The 26,533-nt window shown below is 41.3% G+C and overlaps 1 protein-coding gene across 1 annotated transcript; it reads left to right on the top strand.

The window, feature by feature from the left end:
• Positions 1-692: 692 nt before the first annotated feature.
• nsd1b (nuclear receptor binding SET domain protein 1b) lies at positions 693-26,533 on the top strand (the record flags this gene model as incomplete). Its single annotated transcript, XM_053332186.1, has 24 exons — positions 693-815; positions 1,773-2,689; positions 6,775-6,916; positions 7,748-7,920; positions 8,128-11,209; positions 12,902-13,014; positions 13,174-13,423; positions 15,270-15,370; positions 15,751-15,793; positions 16,754-17,016; positions 17,414-17,551; positions 17,978-18,101; positions 18,477-18,677; positions 18,772-18,951; positions 19,775-19,931; positions 20,080-20,285; positions 20,463-20,575; positions 21,696-21,842; positions 22,204-22,326; positions 22,446-22,562; positions 23,468-23,609; positions 24,044-24,150; positions 24,396-24,597; positions 25,872-26,533. Coding segments are annotated over exons 2-24 (7,686 nt in total), but the record flags the coding sequence as incomplete, so codon positions are not given.

Below are 26,533 nucleotides of genomic sequence, written 5' to 3'. Positions count from 1 at the left end.
GGACATTTAAAAAAAAAAAAAAAAATCTGATCATATGTTTATTTCTCGTCTCATCTCCAGGCGCATGTGTGCTGCCCAAGTGCGTGTCGATGTAGTGGTGGTGGTGGTGGTGGTGAGGAAGATGATGCCAGTTGTTGGCATAAGTTTGGCATGTGTCATGTCATTGGGGATGGCAGCCCGGTTTAAGGTTAATAATTGATGCTTGTAATTAAGGAGAGGGGCGGGGCGATTTTTTTTGAGGTGTCGTGTGGTGGTCCGGGGGATTTTATTTTTTTATGGCTGACAGCTCAGATTTTTTCTTTTTTTTCTTGAAGAGAGATTTACGGCCCCTTCTGTGCTCCATGCTGTGGACCGGCTGGGGAGGGAGGCAGTGGTGACGACTGGCAGTGCGCACAGCAGAGAGAGACTGACTTTCAAGGGGCAGGCAGAGTCTGCAGGCAGGAAATAGCCATTCAACAGAGCAGAAATCAAAAAGACGGAGGGAGGGGAGGGTGGGGGGGTTATAAAGTTGTAGTTATCACAAAACAAAAAAGAGGAGTGGGTGTCGCTGGAGGAGCACAACACGCCTGAATTTCTATTCCAATCCAGGGGCCGCTGGACCAGGCTTTAGCGCATGTAGAGGAGAGGAGGAGGAGGAGGGAGGGAGGGAGGTGGTGGAGGAGGGGGGGTGAGTGAGTACGTTTCAGAGGATCCAGGCCTAGTAGTATTGCCGCTGGGACTCTCCTCATCCGCTTTCAAAAAATTGGAAATTGGCACATTTAAACGCCAAAATGAGCGGGTCGAGGGTCATTTTTGCGGTGGCCGACACCGGAATGGTAAGATTCTCGCGACAGATCCCGTGTCATTTGGCGTTTTCTGCGTGATTTTGTTGTTTGATGCACATAGCCCGCATCTGACGGAGGGAAGCCTGTGGAAGTGTGTGTGTGTCTGTGTGTAGGTGAACTTGTTGTGTATCGTCCGCTTTGCATGTTGTGTAGCGTTTGTGTTGCTGTCTCGTGCAATCATGGACCCACTGCAAGCCACGAGCGACACACAGACACACATGCAGTTGCACACACCTTTGCACACACACACATACACACACACACACACACACACACCCCTATGCACACGCGCGTTACATACACGCACGCGCACGAACGGGTCCATTTTAATCCCAGTTTGTGGTTAAAGCGCAGGCAGCGTTGGATTGATTTTAACATGACGCGCTTTAATAATCGCGTAGGCTTTATTGTGTATGCATGTGTGTGTTTGGTCGCCAGCGATGAGTTTACAAGCTGCTGACCTTATCGGACTTGATGTCATTTTCATCATATCGCGATAATATTCCTGAAAGGCTTTAACAGCTGGGCTGCGGTGTTTGCGCAGATTTCTCTCACAAATGTCACATTAGGTCGATCCGATCGTCGCCGTGAGTCTGTTTACGTTTTGTTTTCATATCAGTCTGTGTTGCCTTTACAGATTTGATGCACTGTGCCTTTTTAGATATATCTCATTACCAGCAGCCTGGGATAACTTTAGATAAGCTGCAGGGATGCTGTGACATTTCATTGAATGAAAGACAGAAAAATCTTGACTAAAGTGTAATTTTTTACAGGAATATTATTGAAGGGTTATACAAAATATTATTGAATAACAATTGAGTTCCAGAGGAAAAAGTGGGAATCCAAAAATAATTATTACAGGCATATTAAAACAAACTTTAATGCAAAATAAAGGTGAAGTCTATGTTTTAATGACAATATTGTGACAATTTTCTGTTCATGTTTCAGGGAGGAACCATGCCAGCATGAGTGGGCCTTACACAGGCCCTGGCAGGGAGACTCGTCAGTCCAGCTGCCCTTTGACCCCTGGTCGTAACCTCTCCGCCCACTCTTGCTCCCCCAGACACCATGACAGCAGGATCAGTCTAACCATGTCTGCTGCCACCTCCTCCCTCAAACATGCATCTGTCTATGGGTTCACACAAAGGGACCACTCCTCTTCATCCTCCTCCTCTTCCTCCTACAGTCCCCTCAGGAGGCTGCAGCATCTCACCAGCATGGTGAGCCAACCTGACCTGGTGCTGCCAGTGAGGGAGGGGAGGGCACCTGAGAGGAGGTGGGAGTGGGGCACAAGTAAGAATGACAGGGGGAAGGAGATGGAAAGGGACTCGTGGACTGATTGCACTGGCAGGGATTATTCTGGCACCCAGAGTAGGGAGGAGAGTTTTGGTAACTCTTCATCTGCTGGACGAAAACAACCTGACGTCCAGACTGGGAGTAGAAATGCATCAGCAGCCAATCGGAGCGATCCTGTTGTCTCAGAGAAAAAGACAGAAGGTTGTTTCTCAGGCCCGCCTAGCCCAGCCTTCTCTCTTGATAGCAACAGTCCATTTGCTAATGGCTTCCTCCACTTTGAGTCCTCTTTGTTCGAGGATGACGATGACAACAACAACGAGGAAGAGCGAGAGGTTGCGTTGCCCGTTGGAGACTCACGGGACAAACGTGAGAGGGTAGGGAATCTTCTTCAGTCCACTCCTGGAGACTTAAATTCAGACTCCAAGGATGCTACTGTGTCGTCAGCCAAGGTTGTCACCCGGTCCCAGTCCTCAGGTCAGCGCAGGAGATACTGGGACGGCTCGGATGACGAGTGGGAGAGCGACACAGATCTGTTCCTGTTTGAGGATAGTCCTTCAAGGCATTTGATGGCAAGTTTTACCTTTTATTAGTAGACATAACACAACCGCTTTTTGGGTTATTTTAGTAGTTTGGTTTTGTTTGTGGCACTCTGGCCACTTCATTTCAGACTGAGGTCAATGTTTTGCTTTTTCATGCTGTTAATTGTCCTGATACAGGGTTCTTACTGGTGTAGGTATAGGAATCATTGTAAAATATTAAAATGGCCTCCAGGCAAATGAGGACTGACATTCACTTAAGTGGAAAATATGTGTCATGGTGCTGGATTAGGTTAATGTTTTCACACACAAGCCCTGTGCCCTTGACCTGTCACAACAGATACTTGTTCGTCTTGGATAATGGCTGGACACACACACAGTGTCTCCACAATTGTAGCTCTGTCATTGATAAACATGGTTGTCCTCCTTTGAAAAACAAAAGGAAAACATTCACCTAGTCAAGTATGAGATTGGCTCACAAATAGACACCAAACATGAACTTAGCGACCCATAAATTAATATGTATCCACTGTCACAGGTTCTCCTTTTGTTTCCCAGGGATACGTTCCTGGAGAAAAATTTTGGCACAGCTCAGGAGGTGATACTAAATCCAAAGACAGAGCAGCACAATCATAACTCTGTAGTTTCACCTCAATTAATCAGTGTCTCAGGATGTATTTTGTTCTTCAACAGCCATTAATTACCAGAATGACACCACAGGACAAGAGATTCATCTTCATAGGGCAATCAGTGTAAATAGGGCTGCAACCAATCATTATTTTCAGTAGCGATTAACTGGTGGATTATTTTCTTGGTTAGTTTTTTTTTTCAATTTTTTTAAATATTGGAAAATGTCAATCACCGTCTTGTTTTGTCCTGATCAACAGTCCACAAAGATATTTAGTTTACTATCATGTAGGACTAAAGAAACCAGAAAATATTCACATTTAAGAAGCTGGAACTGAAAATTTAAATTTTTTTTAAATCTTTAAAATTACTATTATTATTCATAGATCATCAAAATAGCTGGCGACAAATTTTTTATCAATTCATTAATCGACTGATCATTGCGGCTCCAAATGTAAATACAGTAAACATAGCAGACGATTTGACTGTGTATTGTTGGGAAAGAACATGTGTTACTAATAATAACATTAACAGTGGATATGTTTCATTCAAGAGTCCCAGTAAGCCATGACAATGTAACAGTGAGCCAGCATGAACAACACCAGGACCTTCCAACTGAAGCAGCTAAATGGAATTCAGCCATTGCTAAAATTATTTACACCTGTGCTTTTCCTACTGTGACATGTCAAAAGGCCTGCAGAGGTAACTCATAGCCAACAAAAGCCGCCAATATTCTCAAGTCCACCCGTGGTTATAGAACAGCAAGGATGCAACATAAGAAGACCAGTTTATTTACAATTCACACATTTTTTTCTAACACCACTTCCTGACCAAAACAACTGCCTGAGGAAAATAGGAGGCTGATAGGAGGCTACCCTCTTGTCAACCGGATTGATGGCTTGGCTATACTCTGACTTTAACAGTAAAAGATTGTAGTTTTACGGGGAAGTCCCTGGAATCTATTTATCATTGTGTGAAATTAATGGAATTTTAAAAATACTGAAAAAATGACATTCAGGCATCCACAATCTCTCAGAGGTCAAAGTGATGTTTTCGATTTCGTTATTTTGTCTGACTAATGGACTAAAATGTTAAAGAATAGGTTCATCATTTTTCAAGTCAGTCCTAAAACAATCATGAGGCGTAGCTGAAGAGGAAAGCACTCTTGGTTGACACACAAAGAGGTAATGTTTTACCATAAAGACTCCACTTACCGGTGGAAGATATCCACTTGTTTTTTCAGGCAATTGAACCATTAAATATTTGATTTTTTTGCTTGGAAAATGACTAAAATGATTACTCAATAGTCAGAATAGTGGCTGACTGACTAATTGTTGCAGCTCTATAGATTTTGTTACTTTTGGACAACACCAAACCAGCAGTAAACCTTATTTCCCACCTTTAAGCTAAGCTAAGCTAAGCTGCTTGCCACCTGGCCCTAGCTTCTCTTTGAACAGACAGATATGTGAGGTGTGGATCTTTTTATCTCTCGGCAAGAGAGTATGTAGGTGTATGTCCCAAAATGTTGAACTACTCCTTTAAAGTGCCCCAGCCAGGGTTACATCATAGTAGCAGTCAGTGTCGCCTCGCTGGCCAATCCTGCTACATGCCGGTCATAACTCTGGCCTGCTCATGTGCCCTGGGAGTCCACTCAACCTGCTGCTGTGACCTGTTAGTCTAATTTACACAGAAAAGGGTGGTTGTCTGTTTTAAGATTTAATTATCTATGATTTAGTAGATTATTTTTTCATATTCCTTTTGTCAGACAACAAACACGTTTCCACCTTGTTAAACGGTTGATGGACTGTGACAACACAGGGGATAATACCCATACTATCATACTATTTAGTATGCCAGAAAAAGATTTTGTATGTCCTGATACATGTTGTGTCAAATGCAGTATGCCTAAAATACCAGGATGTACTACTGCATTTTGCAGTATGCAAGCCAGCATGCTTTTCTGGCTATTCTCACCCACAATCCTCTGCGCAGTGGAAGATACGTCAAATCGACTGAGCTGCAGAGAGAGCACAGACCAATGACAGCACATTGACAGTGCAATGACAAAAGCTAGTGCAACAACAGAGGCCGTAATCACAGATGAAGTAGTGTGTCCCAATTGTTTGCATACTGCATGCAACAGTGCGTGCTTTGTAATAGCGGGTGCAGTACTAACTAAAAGTAAAAAGTATGCAATTCGTAAAGCAGCGCAGGATTTTATCGTTCTATCTTTGACAAAGTCTGATATATTTTTAACATGTTAGAGTGCTGACAACAAACCAAAACTTAAGATCTATTAGCTACCAGTGCTAACAGGCTGTAATATTGTGCTACTGTGGTTTCAGTGGAAACATAGTTAAATGCAGAATAAGAGAAGACGAGTTGAATTCAGGCCACGGAAAAAGACATTACCAGAAACCGAAACCTTTGACCGAACAGAAAAGATAGTAGACCGTCTTTTCATACAGTTTCATATGTGTGAAAGAATTGCACTGCCACAAATATGATGAAAGATTAAATGTTATCTTTTGCCTTTGCCTGTCCTTCATCCTCCTTCTCTCTACTTGCTTTCCCATCTCATAATGTTTCTTTGTAGTTGAATCAGGTGGAAATAATTGATGGAAAAAGATATCAATATTGGAGCAAGTTGTTCATTCTTGGCCTTTAGAAACATTACACGGTGAAGAGAATTTAAGCACAAACGTCCAATCACATTCACAGCCCTTCTATGAGTGAACACAAAAAGCTATCAAGTGGATCTTTGTGCTCAGACTCACTTCACCGTACACATCAGTATTACTTCCTCCAGCATCTTTGATGTTCTCAGCCACACAGTTGTTTCATATGTCTGACCTCAACTGTTCAAGCAAAGCCATCAAGGCACTTGGTCAAGACAAGCAAGGTCAGAGAAACATCTTACAGGTAAACAAATGCCAGCAGTCTTATTTTTTGACTTAAAGCAGTAACATCAGCTTCGTATAGGTTGTATTGGTTTGCATCATTAAATCATCATTAAACTTTAGTTTAGTGTTCATAAATTTAATACTTAACATCAAGTCGGTAACAGAGAAGACTAATGTAACTTAAAGTAAATACATTTTCATTAAATGTTTTTCGTGCCTCCTGCAGACCTAATAGTTTTCACAAGAACATTGTATTTAGTTCTGTGTAGCATGAGTCACAGCAATGATATTTTGCAGCCTAGGAACTGAGAACATACTAAAACAGCCACTATAATTTGAATTCTTCAGACTTTTGGACCTGATTCTCAGCAGATGATTAACAGCAGAAATCAAGAATGAATGAATTATCACATTACAGATCATGCAACATGTCTTAGTGTCTTTAAAAGTTGAGGTACAACTAATTATGGTCACAATGAACATAAACAAGAACACACATGTAGCTCTACAATACAATCCAAAATACAAACCTGGCTGATTTTCAGATGTCTTATTAACATGTTCTTTTCATCTTTATCTTGATGACAGCCGAACAGCCTCAAGAAAAAGTCTTTGCCGCCTGTGAAGTTTTTAGAGGGTGAAGTTATTTGGGCAAAGTTCAGCCGAAGACCCTGGTGGCCCTGTGAGGTGATCGTTGACCCTGCACAGGGAACCTATCACAGAGTTAAAGGTGGGTCTGAAACATTGTTGACTTGCTGTGATTATGTAGACTATAATGCATTATGTATATGGGTGGCTTTCAGCTGTGAGAAAAATGCTCTATAGATTATTTTGTTGGCCGTTTAATCGCCATCCCCAGCTGGTAATGACAGAGCTGTATTTTGTCAAAGAATGGCAAACACTACATCAGAAAACTAACAAGTAGGCTGTTAGAGGTAATTTAGGGCAAATTAGAGCTGAAAAACGCATTCAGAAATGTATAATAATTTTGTTGTAAACTTTTCACTTTCTTACAACATGCCTCGATTGGACATTAGGTCATGTTACTAAGTGGAGAGAACCATTATGCCTGAAATGTTTTCAAAATATTATGTGTAAATATCTAATTTTCTCAATGGCAACAAAAAACTAGATTGTAATTTCTCATTGGATGTCCTCCTGCATTAATGTTGAAAGCATTGACATGCTTTATGCTTTTGTGCTGAAAAAGTATTTGTCTGCTTGGTTTTTCTTCTGCAACTGTGCATGTGTACATTTAAAGTCTAGTCACATACACCATTCATTGGGTTGTTCTAATGTCTTGAATGCCACAAACTGCTGGTGTTGTAGGTTTAAGTTTCACTCTTGCAGTTTAAATAAATCATACTCTCATCTAAGAAAAAATGCATACTACTGCTACTTTTGTTCAGCTGAAAATTCATATTTTGGCCATGTCAATCACTCATGGTCAGTGTTCTTGCATTTTAAAGCTGTTGCTTCGTTGATGCATTACCTGTGCAGGATGATGTTGTTTTATTTTTAATCCCATGAGACTGAGGCTAATGTTTTGTTGTTGTCTTAGAGCCCAGTGATCGGCCCTGTCGGCTCTACCATGTCAAGACATTTGGGGAGCCTGTGGAGTTGGCCTGGGTGGCAGAAAAATCAGTTCACACTTTCCACGGAGGCTTTGAATTTGAGCAGCTCTCCCTACCGCGTCAAAGGGGAAAACAAAGGGAGCAGAACTACAAATACAATGTAATTACTATTTTATGAATGATAAACTACTACTTGCATCCCCTTAGAAATGTTGGTCTATATAATAATCATTGCTGGGTAATTGTTATGTTAGACTTTAAAAGAAAGCTTGCACACCAAAAACTCTTTGTAAAATAGATTTGTTCAGAAATAACTAGCAACGGAGAACCATTCCCCATATGAGTGTTTGCCTTTGTGTCTCTACAGATTGCTAAACGTTTTCAGGACTCTTGGAAATCCAGCATTGCAGAAGCTGAGTCTGTTCTCCCACAGAGACCCAAAATGGGATCCTCTCCTCCTTCGTCCATAGATGATGCCTTGCACAACAGTTCCACACCAGAGAACAAGGCCCATCCAATCTCTCCTCCCTCCACCTCACCTGTCTCCACTCCTCCAGAGACATTGCACATGACCAATGGATCTATTTCATCCCCTGTTATTTCATCCCCAATACCAGCTCCAACAAAGCCAAGCACTTTAAGGAAATCTTCTGGCAAGAAGAAACTGAGTAAATCATCAAAGAACATGAGTAGAAAACACTCTAAAAAAATGTTGCATAATAGCCCAAACCAATTAGAAAGAGACAATGAAGAGTGTCCATATTCTGACCTGGACTCAGTCCCTAAGATTTTGTGTCCTAAAGCACTTGAACGTCAGCCGAAACTGGTTCCAACCCCGCCGTCCGTTTCGGTTGTCAAAGAGGTAAAGAAGCAGCCAGAGATTCAGAGCGGTCTGTGGTTTAGCAAATCGGGCAAAGACAGGCGACCTAAAACAACCAGTCCAATGCCAGATCGAACTCTCTTTAGTAAGGTGCCCTGTAAGAAAAAGAATTCATCTGTTGTTAGTAAAAAGATGCTGGTTCCTAGTGTGTCCACCTACAATGGTGGTCATGGTGACCAGTCAGGTCTGTCAGACAAGCATAAGACTCTGGTACCTGCTGAAACAAATCTGCCACCTGAACAGTCAGGACATTTGAAGTGTAAAAACACCATCGTTGCTAATAGGTCTTCTGATACAAACGGCAGCCCTGCTGACCAGTCAGGATTGTCAGACAAGCAGAAGTCCCTGGACTCTGTTGAGATTGGCATTCCTTCTGGTGTCAAGTGTGGATATTCAAAGGGTAGACAGACAGTCTGTAATACAACCAGTGCTGTTAGTGGCACGCTCTCTGACCAGTTAGGTAGCTCAGATGTTAAAAAGACCCAAGATCCGAGTAAAAAGGCCAGTTTTAGTGATCAATCCAGGTTTTCAGAGAGCGTAACGACCATCAGTCAAACTGAACATTCTGATACAATGGCTAGGAAAAAGGGTTATGTACAAGACAGAATTTCAGACCAAATAGAAGAAAAAGAGGTTAGCAAGCCTCCAGCGTCCAATTTGAGTGTCGACACTACTGACCCATTAGCAAGACTAGGGAAGAAAACATCTCTGCTCTCGAAGTGTAGGTTGCCCTTTGTCAAATTAATACGCAAGGACATAAAGGGTAAGAAAATCTTAAACTCCAGTGTAATCATTAGTTCCAAAGACCAACTTAGAAGTGCAAAGAGTGAAAAAACATCAGATATGAATGAGACTAAAATGTCCTCAAAACAATCAGACTGGGTGGATGGCATGGCAAGTGTCTCCATAAAACAGGCAGTCAGTTCAGAATCCAAAAAGGTTTCAGTTAAGAAGTTAAAAGCAAGTGGTGGGACTGGTACGCTTCGTCTCTCTTCAGAATCATCACAAGGGAAACCTAGTGTGGCAAGTGTGTCTGCTGATGAGTTAAGTGACACAGAAGCAGAAAGGATACCAGTGTTAAATATAAGCTCAAGTAATGTGAGTTACTCATCTTCAAACCAATCAGACCCGTCAGAAGGTAAGAAGACTACTGCCTCCAATGTAACAAGCATGTCCTCTGACAAATCAGGCAGCTCAGAGCAAAAAACGACTTCTGTTACTAGCCCAGCTCATAAGACAACTTCTCTGCCTTCTCACCGGGATGGAAATTTAGTATCTAGGAATGCTCATGTGCCCGAAGCCCTGTCCTCTGAGAAATCAAAGGCCATTGTCCACAAATCGAAGCAGGTTCCAGGTAAAGTGAATAAAGTCCTACTACATGAGCAGCCTGCCCATCTCCCAGCCAGCAATCGACTGATGACCGGAGCTCTGAAGGCTATGCAGGAGGTTGAAAAGAAGAAGCGTGACAAAGCCAGAAAAGGGGCTGATCTGTTCAGAAAAACTCAGCGCAACTCTTCGATGAATCCAGATACCAAACTGGACTTTTGCACTAAATTAAAATCTCTAAAATCTCATTGTAATGACAATGGTGAGTATGATCAGGACACTTTTTCTAGCTGTAGCACTCCTCCTTTGATGTTTTCTGACTCAACTGACTTTGAAGCTGAAGTCAAGAGTGAAGATGAAGACCTTTCAATATCCTCAACTCCACCAATGGACTTTATGCCCCTCACTTCAAAAGTAAAAGTAAAAGAAAAGAAGGAAGATCATTCCTCTGACATTTGTTCCTCATCCGCACCTTCCTCACCGTTTTCTTTTATGAATGCCTTTAAAAATGTGGAAGAGGTATCCTTCCAGTCCTTGACAAATGAGGATGATGGTAAACCCATCTCTTTCAAACCCGACACAAACTACAAGTTCAGCACTTTTCTCATGATGCTGAAGGACTTGCATGACACCAGAGAGCGAGACGGGGCCCCCTTAGAACTGGAGATTGGGCCACCAAGTGCACATGTTAAGAAGGAGCCCTTAGTGATGCCTGGGGAAGCTACACCCACAGGTCAAGATCAACAAAGTGAATGTGTTAATCACAAATCAAGTTCAAATCCAGACAAAAATGAAGATAGCACAAGTCAGGTTTCCAAGAGGCCCTACACCAGAAGGGGAAGCTCCACTGGGATGAAAAAGAAAATGAACCGCAAAGTGCCTTGCCGTCCTGCCAGGTCTGGACCTGGTTACCCAGGGCTGGAGTCCTCTCCAGAAATGGCGTCCTTGCCAGGAATGGAGTTTTCATCAGAAATGGATTGCTCATCAAGACTCCAGTCCTTGATGGGTATGCAGGCCAGCAACTGGGAGAGGCAGGCTGAAAGTGGTGAAGGAGTGATACGGGAGCAGGAGGAGAAGAGGTGGAGCAGACTAAATGAGAATCTACAGAATATGGTGCCTTTGGAGCAAAGGGGGTCCGACACTAAGCAATTTCTGGAGCAGCCGAATGGTCTTGCTGCTGACCGCACTGAGGAAAATACCAGCTTGATGTGCATTGCTGCAGGAGGCGACGATGCTCCATCGGGTAAGGACAGTCTACTTTACATTCTGACCAAAATAGTGGAGCACAATCTGACCCGAGTTCCCCACATTTCTACACAAAAATGCACTTTCAAGTTGATCACATTGCAGTATGTCTTGGATGCCACCCAGTGGGATAATATGTTTGAGGAGTACCCTTCCACAAATTGGACAATTCAATCACATATTTGGAGGCTTATCCAAAGGGCTACTGGGCCTAAAGTGATGTTCCACATACAATAATTTTAGTATCCTTAAGCATATACTTTACATCCATTTGCTAAGTGTGTTTCAAACTTTCTTGAACTGTAGCCAATGGTATTAGCTCACAACACAAATAACAACAATGGAATCAATACATGCAGCCATATTTTGGCAAATCTGTTACTCTTGTTACTTAATAGCAGTAAAGCTAAGTCTCAGAGATTAACCTAACCACTTGGGGGCAGCAGGAAGAAGTTGTAAACACAACACTGACATATCTTCACTTTTTAACTCGATGCGGAAAATTGTTTTGCAAACAGTCGATTGTTTACACATCCAGCTGTTACGGAGCAACATAATCATTCATTTTGCAGTTGTATTTCTGTCACCTGATGAATGTAAATCCAATATTCACTCTTGTTTAGCTCAGTTTTTTGGCCTATATCAACTCTTTTAAATTGCTAAACATTCCACTTTGATCATCAGCTAGTCGCTAACTGTGTCTGTTTGCTGTCTGCTGAGCAGGTAGTACACAGTGGATTACTAGAGTTATTTATCTGAAAACAACTGTCTGCTTCAGCCGAAAATTACCAAGAGAGCGGTGAGAGATATGCGGAAGCTGAGAATGGCCATGTTGCAGTTATTTATTTTGAATGCTGTTATCTCGAGATTGCAAGTTAATTATTTTGTTACCTTGAGAAAACAAACTTTGTTGTCTAAAGATAATGAGATTATCAACCCATTATCACAAGGAAACAAATGTATGTTTTCTCTTTTTACTTATAATGTTGATCAGAGATCAGCAGTGCCATGCCAACATTCATAGATGCTGTCATGACAACTGTAGCAACATATTTAAGTTGAAATTGCCAGATACAGGAGTACAAATTATATTCACAGCAAATTTATCAATGATATCTTGTCACGGCCAAATGGCAAGTTGATTAACTCCTGGTCATAATATGAGGGGATGTTTCATGTAGGAAAAGTACTAAGCAATACCTTTCAATGATTTTCAAATGAGAGAAACAAAAGAGAGAGATGCAATAAGAACCAGCATAATTATGATGGATTTGAGCCCATGTCCTTCAGAGCCACTTGAAGACTTCTTGTCCTTGATCAAAATAGTGGGCTAACCCATGTGAGAGAGACATGGAGAGGAGTAGACAGGAATAACCAAATGAGAATGAGCTCGATCCGTGATAAATCTTGTAATAAATTATCTTGTTATCATTGAGAAATTAGCCTATTGTTTTCTTGATATATTGAGATAATTCAACTTGTGATCTTGAGATAATGGCATTAAAAAATAATTGAGAGCATGGCCTTTCTCGGCTTCTGTAGAGATGAGACCTTTTTAATTTATATTATTTTTATTTGTCAAGGACTATGTGGTTCAGAATAATCAGTGTAACCTCTATGGTGAGACTAACTGTATGTAAAAAAGTACATGTACAAAAGTTAAAAAAGGTAGTGTCTTCGTCTTTCTCAGGACATAAACGAATAAGAAAACCAAGCAAGAGGCTCATTGAATGGACTGAAGAGTATGATCAGATTTTCTCCACGAGGAAGAAAACCAAAAAGCCTCTCCAGTCGATTGGAAAGGTAAAAATCATACAAAGTAAGATCTGTTGTAACTTTATAATTATATGTCGTTATGTTTGCATAACACTGTGGCATTGAGCAACTGATTTCACCTTTTACAGCTAGACATGAAGCTTGTATCACTGACTGGCAATGACATCAGTTCATTTGTATTCTCAGGCCAGTCAACCCATTACCTCCATGTCCGAACTCCCGGTATCAGACACACAACACCCTCCATCTTTGAATTTACTTCCTGAGATACAAACTCCACCTCCTGAGGAAATCCCTGTTACAACGCCCGCTGAACTACAGATTCCCAGCACTGAAAACACATCTCCCCAAGATGCACCGGTGCTTTCCATCGACACGCTAACCCCTCCACCTGAAGCTGAACCTTCGCTGGCAGAGGGCCCTGTCAAAGACGATGGTGAGCCAGTATTTCTTTATTTGCAAAAGTCTTGAACCATGTTAGGGAAAACAGTCAAAGGAAAGTCTTGTTGGTCAATGTTGATACAATCTGTTGTCAATACAACTCCAAACTGTTGACTGGTACTTTATGTAGACGCTTCAACAAAGCACTGGTATGTAAACCCCCAAACATTACATCCATATGTGACTGATGAACATGTCCTGAGCATTCAGTGATTACTCCATGAGCTTCCGCTTCTCTATAAAGACTTTCCACAAAATGTTGCACCTTGGCTGTAGGGATTTACTTCGATTCAGCCACAAGATTATTTGTGAGATCAACCACTGATGTTGAGTGATGAGGTCTGGCTCGCAGTCAGTGTTCCAGTTTAAACAACTTGTATTGGATGGAGTTGAGGTCAGAGCTCTGTGCAATCCAAGGAAGTTCTTCCACACCAAACTGGGAAAACCATTTGTATATGGACTTTGCCTGATGCACGGGGAACTGTTATGTTGAATAAGAAAAGAGCCTTCTCCAAACTGTTGCCACAAAGTTTAAAGCTCCATATCGTCTAAAATATAAATGTGTGGTGTAGCATTAATATTTACCTTCATTGGTACAGAGAAGCTGAGCCCAATTCATGAAAAATATCCCCAGACATAGTACACAAAAAACTTTGGAAAGAACTGTCCAGATACTTATGGCTGTGTAGTGTATTTTAAGGCTTACATTTTTGTATCCAGAGATGACGCAGTGGTATTCAGACACAGATAAACACATTATTGTGCACATGGATTACAGCTGCATCCACTCCACATAATAGCATAACTATCAAACACATGACTGGAACTAGAGTAAAATTTTTATTTTGTATAATAAGCCAGAAATGCATAGCTGAGGGCAGCACGTCTTTCCTGAGATAGTGTATTTGTTTCACACTGCTTCTTCTCCTGTAAAATTACTGTGGGTACAAATGATGCATGTCAATGTGTTTGAAGGAAGCCATCCTTAATAAGGATATTATAGGAATTTGCTTGTTCAGTATTTCTTGTGGAACACTGATCAATATTCAATAAAAAGTGAACGATAAAGAAAAAAAGACTACTCAAGTCTACTGGTCAAACTAGTGTTTCAGCCAAACTTGATTAGCCCTGGGTGTGTCACAATTCAAAGTTGCCAATATTGTGCCAATAATTGTAATACTGTATGGCTTTGATACAGAAGTATAAAAAAGGTAGGCTATTTAAAAAAGTGAAAAGCAAAAATTATTTTTTGTTGTTTGCCCATTTTGGTTGTTTGGTTGTTTGGTTGAAGCTGTCCACTGTTCAGGGATCCTGAAAAATAATAGCTAAGCTAACAAGTTGTTAGAGTTTCAAGTATGCACACTGAAGCAAAAGCACAGAATATTCTCAGATATTTTATTTACAAGATGCAAACCTGGTTTTAAAGCCAAACAAAAGGATAAAGTAGTATTTTTGATACAGTGTGTTGTTATCATGTGCAGTCTGACCTTTTTCCCAGGGAGTTTGATCTTAACTCAAGAACCACTCACCGCTTTTTCCAGAGTTTGCTTTCTTGTCAGTGAGATAATGTCAGCTATTGAAATAGGTTTCTTATCTGTGCCCACTGACAGCTGTTGGACAGATGTTCACTGGTTGGGGGATACAATCAACTAATCACAGTTTAGGAGGAGGATTTAAAAATAGGGATGTCATCTTCCTGCATTTATGCAAAATAGTGATTAAAAAACAGCTTTCCTCTTTACTAGATGATTTACTAGATGATTTCATTATCTTGAAACTCTAATATGCCTTTGAACATCTTTATGTTCCATGCTAACCCTGCTCTGATGTCTCATTCACAGGAAAGGCTCCTCTGCTGGAGAGAAAGCGGAAGAGGAAACCCACTCAGAAGATCCTGGAGTACTGTCTGGAGGCCGAGGCCGCCACAGGCCCCAAGAAGAAGGTACAACATGGGCGTGTTCTGTAGTTTGTACATTAGGTCATTTATGGTTTGTCCAAACATCAGGGAATCAGGGAGGGGAAGTAACAGACAGAAACAGCATGTAGGACTTAAAATCTAAGAAGCTAATCTAACATAAACAAGCCTCATCCCACTCAGACCCTCAGTGAACAGGGTCTAGTTTTTGAGGATCAAAGATACCCAGAAATCTATTCAGGAAGATCAGAAAGAAATAAAAAAGAAAAAACCTTTTATATGTGTTTTGTGTTTTTTCTTCAGCAGACAAATACAGTATCTAGAACAGGGATAGACCTAACAATGCTTTGTAATTTGCAGCTCGGCCAGGCTGAAATGATTTGTGATAATATTTTTCTTTGTCACAGGTCAAAACACTGAAGAACAATTCAAATCCTGCTCCTCAATCAGGTCAGTCAACCAATTATTTAATATTTCAATTCAACAGATCTTGTTACAGCACAGTGCAGTTCATCATAAGCTCATCAGTTTCTGTCCTCTCCAATGTGCAAATGTTTATACTATTTTTTCTTAAATGTTATTTCCCTTGTTTCCAGAATTTTGTAAATTGTATTCATCAGAAATAAAGCAAACTGACATGTATCCAAACATGAGAAAATTCAATAAAAGGCCTGTTGAATTCCCAGACAGAAGAAAATGATTTCACAACTTCACTTTCAGTTCAGTTCAGTTCACTTTCACCTAATAAATCAGCTCTCATAGAAATATTGTGATTTAAAATGACCCGTAATCAAAATAAATAGTTTTGGATGGAGATTTTCCCACAGTATTATTGACTTTAAAGGTGTACTATGCAGGATTCGACTAAAAATAATCTCAATTATCTCTCATGACCCACTAGAAGTGTATGGTAGTGTATTTTTCTGTGGAGACTCTGTCCACTGCCTGTATTTTCTTATTTTCTTCCTATTTAACTGTTTTCAGGACATTTCTGGGTATCAGCCTTTGGGCAGTGGGTGTGTAGCCCCCAGCCAATAACAACTCACAGCGTAGTGACCCTGCTTCTCCATCTCTCTTCTCTGCTGTCTGGGTGTCTGTTTGACCGACACACACACGCAGAGCAGAAAGTGTGTTTATTTGCGCTTTAGAGTGTAACCACTGTGAAACAATGAGATTATAACGATTTATTAGTCTGATTCATGGCTTTGTTCTTGCCAGCACTGCTCGCTCGCTCGCTTCATTTACTCTCTAGCTCATTGGGCTGGGGAGGAGGGGCCAACTCTAAATTCTGTGTGTTTACAAACACCAACCTACTGTCCTTGCATATTATGCCTTTAATAACCATCTGTGATGAGCCTCCTTTAGTCATGCCTGTGATTACTGCTGCTAACATGCTTTTCTTACATCCAGATTCTGGGCCACAGCCTTTAAAATCAAAGAGCAAGCAACTTACAGCATCCAGTTCCCCACCGACCACCCCAGAGGTTCCCACCTGTGCACCCACTCCCTCTATTCAGACTGATCCCACTCCCAGCTCTCCTGCTCCCTCCACTCCAGCCCCGCACCCGCCTGAACCCAGCCAGGTTGAGATGACATCAGCAGATGACGATGATGCTCCTCATCCAGATGAAAATAAGTCTCAGGAGGTCAAAAAGGATGCAGTTGAGTCAGAGGTCTGTTTTGATTGAGCTTCTCCGGTTTATGTAGTATGTGGAACTGTTGCTTATATTTCTTCTGTATACTTATGTTTGTGAAACTAATTGAAATTGGATGTGAGTGGATACGACTGACTTAGATAAATCAATGCAGCAAAGTCAATTTACCTATGAATACATTTACTTTTGTTTGTTCCCTATGTTAAGTTACAGACTATGCAAATGGTAAATTGGTAAATATTATGAGATTTAAGCCACATATTAGTGTTGGCAATGTTTGTTAATTAGCTAGTTTATTTACTGAATTTTTTACCATTTTCCAGTGTTTTTAGTCTCAAAATATCTTTCAGTGGCATTTCACCTCAAGTAATTCTGAGGTGCTTGATAAATCTCAATCTTTCCCCTTTCTCCTCAGGGTGACCCGTCCAGCTTGGATCACAGCTTCTCCTCCATGAAGGACGACTTATCGCTGTGCGATGACCCACTTTTACCTTCGAGGAAGATCATAGGAGACCGAGGAGGCCCAGCTTCCATGAAGGAGAACATATGCCAGGTGAATTTTCCCAAGAGCCCAATTTACTGATGGAAAAACAAAAAATCAGTTTCCTTTTATCATTAGAAGAGCTTTATTTTCAGTAGCAGTAGACTTTATCTTATGTAAAAATGTAAAATGTAAAAAATGCAAGTGCACTTTATGTTCATTTGTGTCTCTTTTCTCAATATATTGCAATGTTTTTCAAGTTAATAAGTTAAAGTTGGTTAAACACAACACAACTCCTGCTGCAAGATAAAATTTAGCTTTCTTGTAGAGAACAATGCATGCCCGTAAACCGTCAGTAGAAATCCAGTGATTATACCTCACTCTACCCATCAGACTACACCTAAAGAGGAGCCCCAGTACACAGCATCAGTTCCACTACTACTCTTAATCACTCTTGTTATATTATGTATTTTAAAGCAGGTTGTGTTTTTGTTGTAGGTGTGTGAGAAGACAGGAGAGCTGCTGCTGTGTGAGGGTCAGTGCTGTGGAGCTTTCCACCTGGCCTGCATCTCTCTGGCCGAGGCCCCTAAAGGGAAGTTCGTCTGTCCTGAGTGCAAATCAGGTACGCTGGTGGTTAAGCTTCATTCCCAGAATCTGCAGTGTAGTAGTAGTAGTGCAACTAAATTAAAATAGGTAGATACATAAAGCATATCAATGGTGTGTGTAAATCTTATTATTTTCAATTCCAAGTCTTATTTTAAAGCTATGTAAGTTCACTGTGTTATATATAAGTTAGATTTTTTTTAATTTTTATGGTTTGTGTTATTTATTAATTTATTTATGGAGATATGGGGGTTGATGGGATGGGTTGAGAAGTTAAAAATATTCATATTAATGTTTGTATTTCTATTATAATTGATCTCTCTATAAATATACTTTTCAAATTGTCTTACAAGCGTTAACATGTATAGAAAATGGTTTATGTTTTTTCTGTCAGGTATCCACACCTGCTTTGTGTGTAAGAAGCGCAGTGAGGATGTGCGGCGCTGTATGATTCCAGTGTGTGGGAAGTTTTATCACGGGGAGTGTATCGCCAGCTTCGCCCCGACCGCACCTGTGAACAGAGGCTTCCGCTGCTCCATCCACGTTTGTCTCACCTGCTTCATCGCCAATCCCAACAGCTCTTCCATCTCCAAAGGTAGATCGCTGTTTGTTTGTCTGCTGCCTGTGTTGTTTTTCTGCACCCTTTCTGCGATCCAAGTGCTCACTTATTCTCTTGTGTTTGTCTATAGGTCGTTTGGTTCGGTGTGTGCGCTGCCCAGTGGCTTATCACGCTACAGATCTCTGCATGGCGGCAGGCAGCGTTGTCCTCTCCAACAACAGCATTGTTTGTCCCAACCACTTCACCCCCCGTCGCGGTGTCAAAAACCACGAACATGTCAACGTCAGCTGGTGCTTCGTCTGCACTGAAGGTAAGTTTTAGGAAGATGTTGAGAAGTCTCAGACCTGGCCAGGTTTATTGAAGCCCAAATTTGAACAAACGACATACTGGCTCAAGTCTTTCTTTCACTCTACCTGTTTTCTTTTACTGTCTTTCTCTGTTGTACACACACATGCTGGTACACTGTTCATTGCTGTTTTTGGCCTAGCCGCCATAAATTCTTGACCGATGCATCAAATAGAAAGTTTCAAACAATCCTGAACACTGTCGATATAAATATTTCCTGTTGAAAGTCCCAAACCTTGTAAATAAAGTAAGTACAAGTGATCAAAAGAATGCAGGATTTGTTATATCTTTCACAGATTTATTTTTTGGAAAAAAGGTAAATAACTTCTGTTGCTAGGACCAGGATCAAGTGATGAAGTGTAATAATTGGACATGTAATTTACAAACTCAAACAAACTCCTTAAAGCTGCATTAATTTACTCCACATCAAGCTGCAGACACAGAGCAACATTGGTATTCATTTATTCACTCTTTTAGCTCCAGTTTGGTCTCCCATGAGCTCCTGAGAAAAATATCTGGCTCCTTAGCTACTTTCTGTCTTTACCCTTTGGCCACTTGGAGGCAGCGTAAATAAACCATAAACTCAACAGTGACATGTTTTCTTGCTTTAAGCTGGTATTTCAATCAGGAACAAACGTGATGGACAGACTGATTAACAGCAGCTTTAACTACCTGTAATTAACTGGCAAAACATATTAAAGCAAACGGGGTAACCTTGATGTTCACACTAAACTGCTAGCCAACTCCTCACATGCACACAGTTAAAATGATCCTCCTTCTGCCTCCAGGGGGCAGTCTGCTGTGCTGCGAGTCCTGTCCTGCTGCATTTCACCGGGAGTGTCTGAACATCGAGATGCCTAAAGGCAGCTGGTACTGTAACGACTGCAAGGCTGGGAAGAAACCTCACTACAAGGACATCCTGTGGGTGAAGGTTGGGCGGTACAGGTCAGTGGCAAGCCTGAAAAACTAGACTTTTCAAACCTTGAGCTCACATCTGTAGTCCTGTAAAATTAACAAGCGCTTCTCAATAAATTCTTCATCTACCATGTGTGAACAGCTCTGTTCCTTCTGTGTTTGTTCCTGCTTTGTAAAGGTGGTGGCCTGCAGAGGTCAGCCATCCCAAAACGATCCCAGAGAACATCCAGCGGATGAGGCACGATGTCGGAGAGTTCCCCGTTCACTTCTTTGGCTCCAACGACTACCTGTGGACCTACCAGGCCAGGGTCTTCCCTTATATGGACGTGGACGCCAAGAGCAAAGAGAAGATGGGGAAAGGTGTTGATGCCACCTACAAGAAAGGTATTGTGTGTTCAGCGAGATCGTTTCTGTAACAGATCCTGAAAGTGAAGGTCACCATTTGTTTATTTTTTTATTAAATTCTATTTTTTCTAATGTAGCGCTTTGTTATGATGTTTGTTGCGTCTTCAGTTGGTATTTGCTATATGATGATTTTACATTTCGGAACTTTCTACTCAGCTTTGGAGGAGGCAGCTGTGCGATTTCGTGAGCTGCAGGCAGAGAAGGAGCTTCGGCAGCTTCAAGAGGACAGAAAGAACGACAGGAAACCTCCTCCATACAAACATATTAAGGTACAGGAGAAGACTTATACAGATGTTTTGAAGTAAAGCACAGCACTAACTAACAGTGGCATCTGTCAAGCTTCTCGTTTATCAAGAATCACTGAAACCCATCTAATCAGGGCAGTGAGAGTCTGGCACTTTGAAGTAGTCTACTCATTTATTCATTTCTCCTTTTACCTTCTAACCACTGTAAATGTTCATATAAAAGCTGGTTTTAATGGTAGAGTGTCAGATTTTTTACATTTACAGCCTACCAGTAAAGCACAAGCTGAAAGACTTCATATGAAAAGTCTGCAGGAGATGTTGAGTTTCATCCACAGCAGTAAACAATAAAGTATTTGTGTTATAAAGAGAAACTGCATTTACAATTTGCAAGAAGAAACAGGAAGGAATTTGAGATGCTCGCTAAAGGTTTGTTTCTCTCTGCCATCGCTGACCAGTATTTGAGAATTAACAGCACATTTTTACAGTCAAAACTCATGATACACATATTTTTAGATTCAGTGTGACTTACACTTCCCAAAGATATCATTATTTTTGATCTGCATTGCAAATAAACATCCATAAATCTGCTTAGAAATCATAAAAAAACACACTTGTATCGCTGCAGAACTATAGGAATCATCACATTTCTAATATTCTCCAATATCAAAGTAATCCAGTGATAGTCGTTTGTACAAACTCTACAAACTGGAATTGCTATTAGCTAATTTGGCATATTTTTAATGGTGCCAGTCTGCCAAAGTGTAAACTAATAGAGGCTTAAAACGACAAGGCCCACAGTTGTAGCCCTACGTTATACCCCAAAGCCTTATGGGAATTATAATTAACCCCCATACCAAAATAAGATTAGGAGCAAAGAATAATCAAACAGGTGACAAAATCACACTTTCACACTTACACACTACTTCAAAAGAAATCATGAAAAGGAAGTCGAAATCATTTGAAGCCCTGATAGGTTGGAGATATTACTTGATATATTGACCTGAATAGATTTAAAGATAATTGCTTTAAGAGTCTATTTGTCACATCATTGGATTCACTCAGATATTCAGCAACAAGCTCGACATGTTCATACAAAGCTTGATGATGTGCAGTGAGCTTATATTTTCTTCTCCGACTCTTTCAGGTGAATCGACCAATAGGAAAGGTTCAGATCTTCACAGCCGATCTATCGGAGATCCCTCGCTGTAACTGTAAGGCGACAGACGAGAGCCCGTGTGGGACGGACTCGGAGTGCATCAACCGCATGCTGCTTTACGAATGCCACCCGCAGGTACAGAAACGCCTCCGACACGCTCGTAACGCATCATTAGGTTTGTTTAATGATAGTAGAAAGTAGTTTCTGTTTTGCTGCCCCAAAACACGATTAGACCACATTTACTTAAGGCCCGCAGCTCCCCTCTAGTCCATAACTCATTGTTTTTGTTTTATTGCCCCCAGCTTAACTATTTTGATTCACTATCACTTTTTAAGGGGACTTAATGGGCTTTTTGTGATTTTGAAGTCTGTTAAACATGGTCAAAGTTATTGAACTTGAAGAGAATGTATTTAAAAAAAAAAGTTGTTCTGTGGGTTGTTCACGTTGTCCACTTGTCAAATATGCGATATACTATAAAAGATATATGAACTTGCAGGTTTGCCCGGCGGGTGAGCGGTGTCTGAACCAGGCGTTCACCAAGCGTCAGTACAGCCAGGTGGAGATATTCAGGACGCTGTCTCGAGGTTGGGGGCTCCGCTGTGTCCACGACATCAAGAAGGTAACAACACTGCTATTATTACTAATACTGGCACTGATGGCAGAACCCAGGAGGTGCTTTCTGCTCAGTGGGACCAGATCTAGATGGAATAATCAATGTTTCCTGTGTTTTTCTGTCAGGGTCAGTTTGTGAGCGAGTACGTCGGGGAGGTGATTGACGAGGAGGAGTGCAGGTCGAGGATCAGACACGCCCAGGAGCACGACATCTGTAACTTCTACATGCTAACTCTGGATAAGGTACGGTTTATGTGTGTGTGTGTGTGTATGTGTGTGTGTGTGTGTGCTTTCTACTGATGATACCTCATGTTGAGATATTTTAGCAGTAAAGATAAAGACATAGATGTACTCTTATGGGTTAAAAATAATGCAAAGTAGAAGCCAACGGTCGTCAGTGTATCATTCATTCATTCAGTTATTTCATTCAGTCTGAAAACTCATCAATATTTAGTTCTTGGGGGCTTAAAACATTTTTTCTGTTTTCTGTGGGTTAGGGTTTGGGTTAGGATAGGCATAAAAAATAAATCACGTTTCTGCTCCTTTTATGTCTGTTTTGTGGATAAAAAAGGAAAAACTCTCTCTCTATTTCTGAGAAGAAGCAATAATGTTGATTACAAATATTAACCTTCGCTATCGGGTTCCCTGTTGATCATTTTAATTTATAGATCAACATACAGTGCTTTGTCAACATGCTGTTTAAAAATAACAAATCACTTTTTTGCTGCCAATATCAATGCAATTCATTATAATTGCATTTTTCCATTGTTGTGGTGCATTTCCTCCAAATGTTTAGTTTAGCCCTTGTTGACAGAATCACCAGTTTTCCAGCTCAGTGACTTTTCTCCACAAACAGACGTGTTTCTCAGATTTATATTCTCACCACAATTTCTAACAACCCATGTGCACCAAAATACCAACTTCTGGCCTCATTTACACCTGATTTGAATTTGATTGAGTAAATCTCTTCTCCCACTTGCATCTGCACATCAGGTTGTACCACTGCTGTAAAAATCAAACCCTCAAAGTGTTGTTAGAGTATGGATAGCTGACCAAGTCACATGATCACACAACCGCAAGTAGATTAAAGTTTGGATACGACATGTCTGACTGTCTTTCTTACCGGCATCGGTGTGTTTGTGTGTTAGGATCGGATCATTGATGCTGGGCCGAAGGGAAATGAGGCTCGCTTCATGAACCACTGCTGTCAGCCAAACTGTGAGACCCAGAAGTGGACAGTGAGCGGAGACACGCGGGTCGGACTGTTCGCGCTCGTTGACGTCTCTGCAGGTTAGAATAAAGATGACTACTAAACTCAGATGGTTTATTAAATAATCAATGTCAATAAATAAGAAGAATCTGATTTCGAGCATCCACTCGATTATGTGATTATGTGTGTGCAACCTTCCTGATTTTACATGTTAAATCCACTTTAGTCAACAAGGAAAGACCAGTTCAATGGAGAAAACAACTAAATGATGGATTCTTCCTAGGAGGTCTTAAAAATGTTTATATTTTGAGGGATTTATAAATATTAAAAAACATTCTTTGGTTTAGGCTAAGGCTTATTATATTGACATGCTTTTTAATCTATACCATACTGGTGTCAGTTCAACCCGACCTCTAACTGAAGCTAAAAGGAGGTTGCAGTACTCTGAGGTCAGATTTAGTAGATATCTCCCACAGTTGCAGCCTCTTCCAGCTGTTTGTGTGTATCTGTTCAGGCACAGAGCTCACATTCAACTACAACCTGGAATGTTTGGGGAACGGGAAGACGGTTTGTAAATGTGGAGCACCAAACTGCAGCGGCTTCCTGGGCGTCAGGCCAAAGGTGAGAGGAATTACACACATACATTAACAATACAGTTTGACCTAAGAGCATTTTTCACAAGACCAAAAGGGCAGCCATGTACTCTTTTAGCTTATTTTTATTTGTAATTTAACATTTGTAATTGTATTTATGTGTCTATTATAGTGCCATGTGCTGCTTGGTTTTGAAATGTGCTGTACAAATAAACTTGCCTTACTCTTGAAAAGATAATTAATCCATCAAAATCTTTCTCCCCTGCAACCCAGAACAACCCTCCATCTGAAGACAAAGGTCGTAAGCTGAAGCGGAGGGGCCACGGCAAGAAGAAGAAGAAGGTGGTGGTGACCAAAGAAAGAGAGGACGAGTGTTTCAGCTGCGGAGACGGTGGACAGATGGTTTCCTGTAAGAGACCCGGCTGTCCCAAAGTTTATCACGCTGACTGCCTCAACCTCACCAAGAGGCCTGCAGGTCAGTGACTCTGCATGGACGCAGTAACCCACCAGATCCTTGTTTGTTTTGTATTTGCTTTGGTCAAGTCTCAAATGCTGGACTGCCATTACTGTTGTGTTTTAGTGCTGCACATACCAGAGTAAGTAAAGCAGCCGAGATTTGAGGAAGAGAAGCGGACGAGGAATGTGGAGGTCAGAAATGTAGCTAGGGGCATTTCAAGGAGTGCCTGTTGTAGCTGATTCTGAATTTTACAGGAAGCCATGGAGGGGGAAGCAAGAACAGGGAAAATATGGGATCTACAGCTGGTTCTGGTTATAAACCTGGCAGCTTCATTTTGGAGAAACTGCAAACATTTAAGAGTAGACTGACTGCTGCACGTTTAGAGGGAGATACAGTAGTCTAGCCTGGAGAAAATGAACATGTGGATATATCATTCAAGATCAGTAGAGCTCACTGTAGACAGAGCTTTCTCTTCTTTATATTTTGCTTTAGTATATATATTTTCTGTTGATGAAGTTCTGAGCTTTTCTTTGGAAACCTACAAGATACACATTTTTCCATTTTTGGATGTTTAGCATTCAAAGAGAAAGAAAGGTGGAACACTTGTGCCCGTCTTACTTTGTTAAACATGACACATTGAACAGAAAGCACGAGTGTACAAGAGATTCATTTTAGTAAGTCAAGGTACTGGGGTAAAACTGTGTAATTAGATTTTCTCTTTCCACTGTGCATGTGTGTGTCTTTCTATCTTTGAGAGAACCCATTTCAGTCAAAAACCATGTGCTGTGATTTTTGCTGGTCTTCAAAATTTCAAAGGGCACATTGAGGGTGAAGACTTAGTTTCAAGGTTCAGGTTAGAATTGGGTTTAAGGTAAGGGGCTGAGTGTCCTTACAAGTATGTAAGGACAAACTGTGTGCGTGTGTGCGCATGCATGTGCGTATGTGTGTGTGTGAAGTAAAGTAGCAGAAAATACTTGAGTAGTACCTAAAAATTGTACAAAATAAGAAACGTTTGTTTTTTCATTCCATAATTTGTGTAGACGTTCTTTGTACATGTGTATGAATGATGATGTATCCTGTATGGATGTTTCTCATGTAGTTATGTTATGTTATGTTATATGTGTTCATTTGAAACTCTGCATAGACTTTCCTTGAAGGATAATAAATAATCAATCTATTACATATTCAACTTTCTCAGATTCAAATAAACAGTAACATTTTTAAGTCTCAGACATCTTGGTGCCCCCCTTCTCTCTTTCACATTCTTGTCTGTGTCTCTATGTTTGTTGTAGGACGTTGGGAATGTCCGTGGCACCAGTGCGACATATGCAGTAAGGACGCGGCATCTTTCTGCGAGATGTGCCCCAGCTCCTACTGCGCCCAGCACCGCGACGGCCTGCTTTTCATTTCCAAGCTGGACGGAAAACTGTCCTGCAGCGAGCATGACCCCTGTGGTCCCGAACCGCTGGAGCCAGGGGAGATCCGGGAGTACACCCCTGAACCCAGACCCCTAACCTCAGGGCTGGGCATGGCCGTCATCCCCTCTGCTGCTTCTAATGCTGCCACAAGTGCGAAACCAACCACCAAGAGGGACCAGGAGATCAGCGCCGGCGCTGGCATGTGTGCTTCCGAGTCATTTCCTGAGTTTTCCATCCCGGTACCCATCACTATCCCTGTCTCTGCGCCTCCTGCCTCACCTCCCCCTAGCAGCACGGATGCTCCCAGCAGCCCGCATGTGTTTGACCTCCCACACTACTCGCCCATTTCCTCCTACGAGGAGGAGAGGGATGTCTTAGAGGAGGAGGAGGAGGAGGAGGAGTTAGAGGAGGTGGAGGAGGACTTAGTGGAAGACGGGAAGCAGAAATCTGATTCTCATGAAGAGGATGGAGAAGAGGAGGAGGAGGAGGAGGAGGAATACCTTGAGATCAAAGATGATGAAGACGAGGAGGAGGAG

Source organism: Scomber japonicus, chromosome 13, assembly GCF_027409825.1.
Source record: "Scomber japonicus isolate fScoJap1 chromosome 13, fScoJap1.pri, whole genome shotgun sequence".
Taxonomy (NCBI): domain Eukaryota; kingdom Metazoa; phylum Chordata; class Actinopteri; order Scombriformes; family Scombridae; genus Scomber; species Scomber japonicus.
This window is presented reverse-complemented; position numbering and strand designations above follow the sequence as displayed.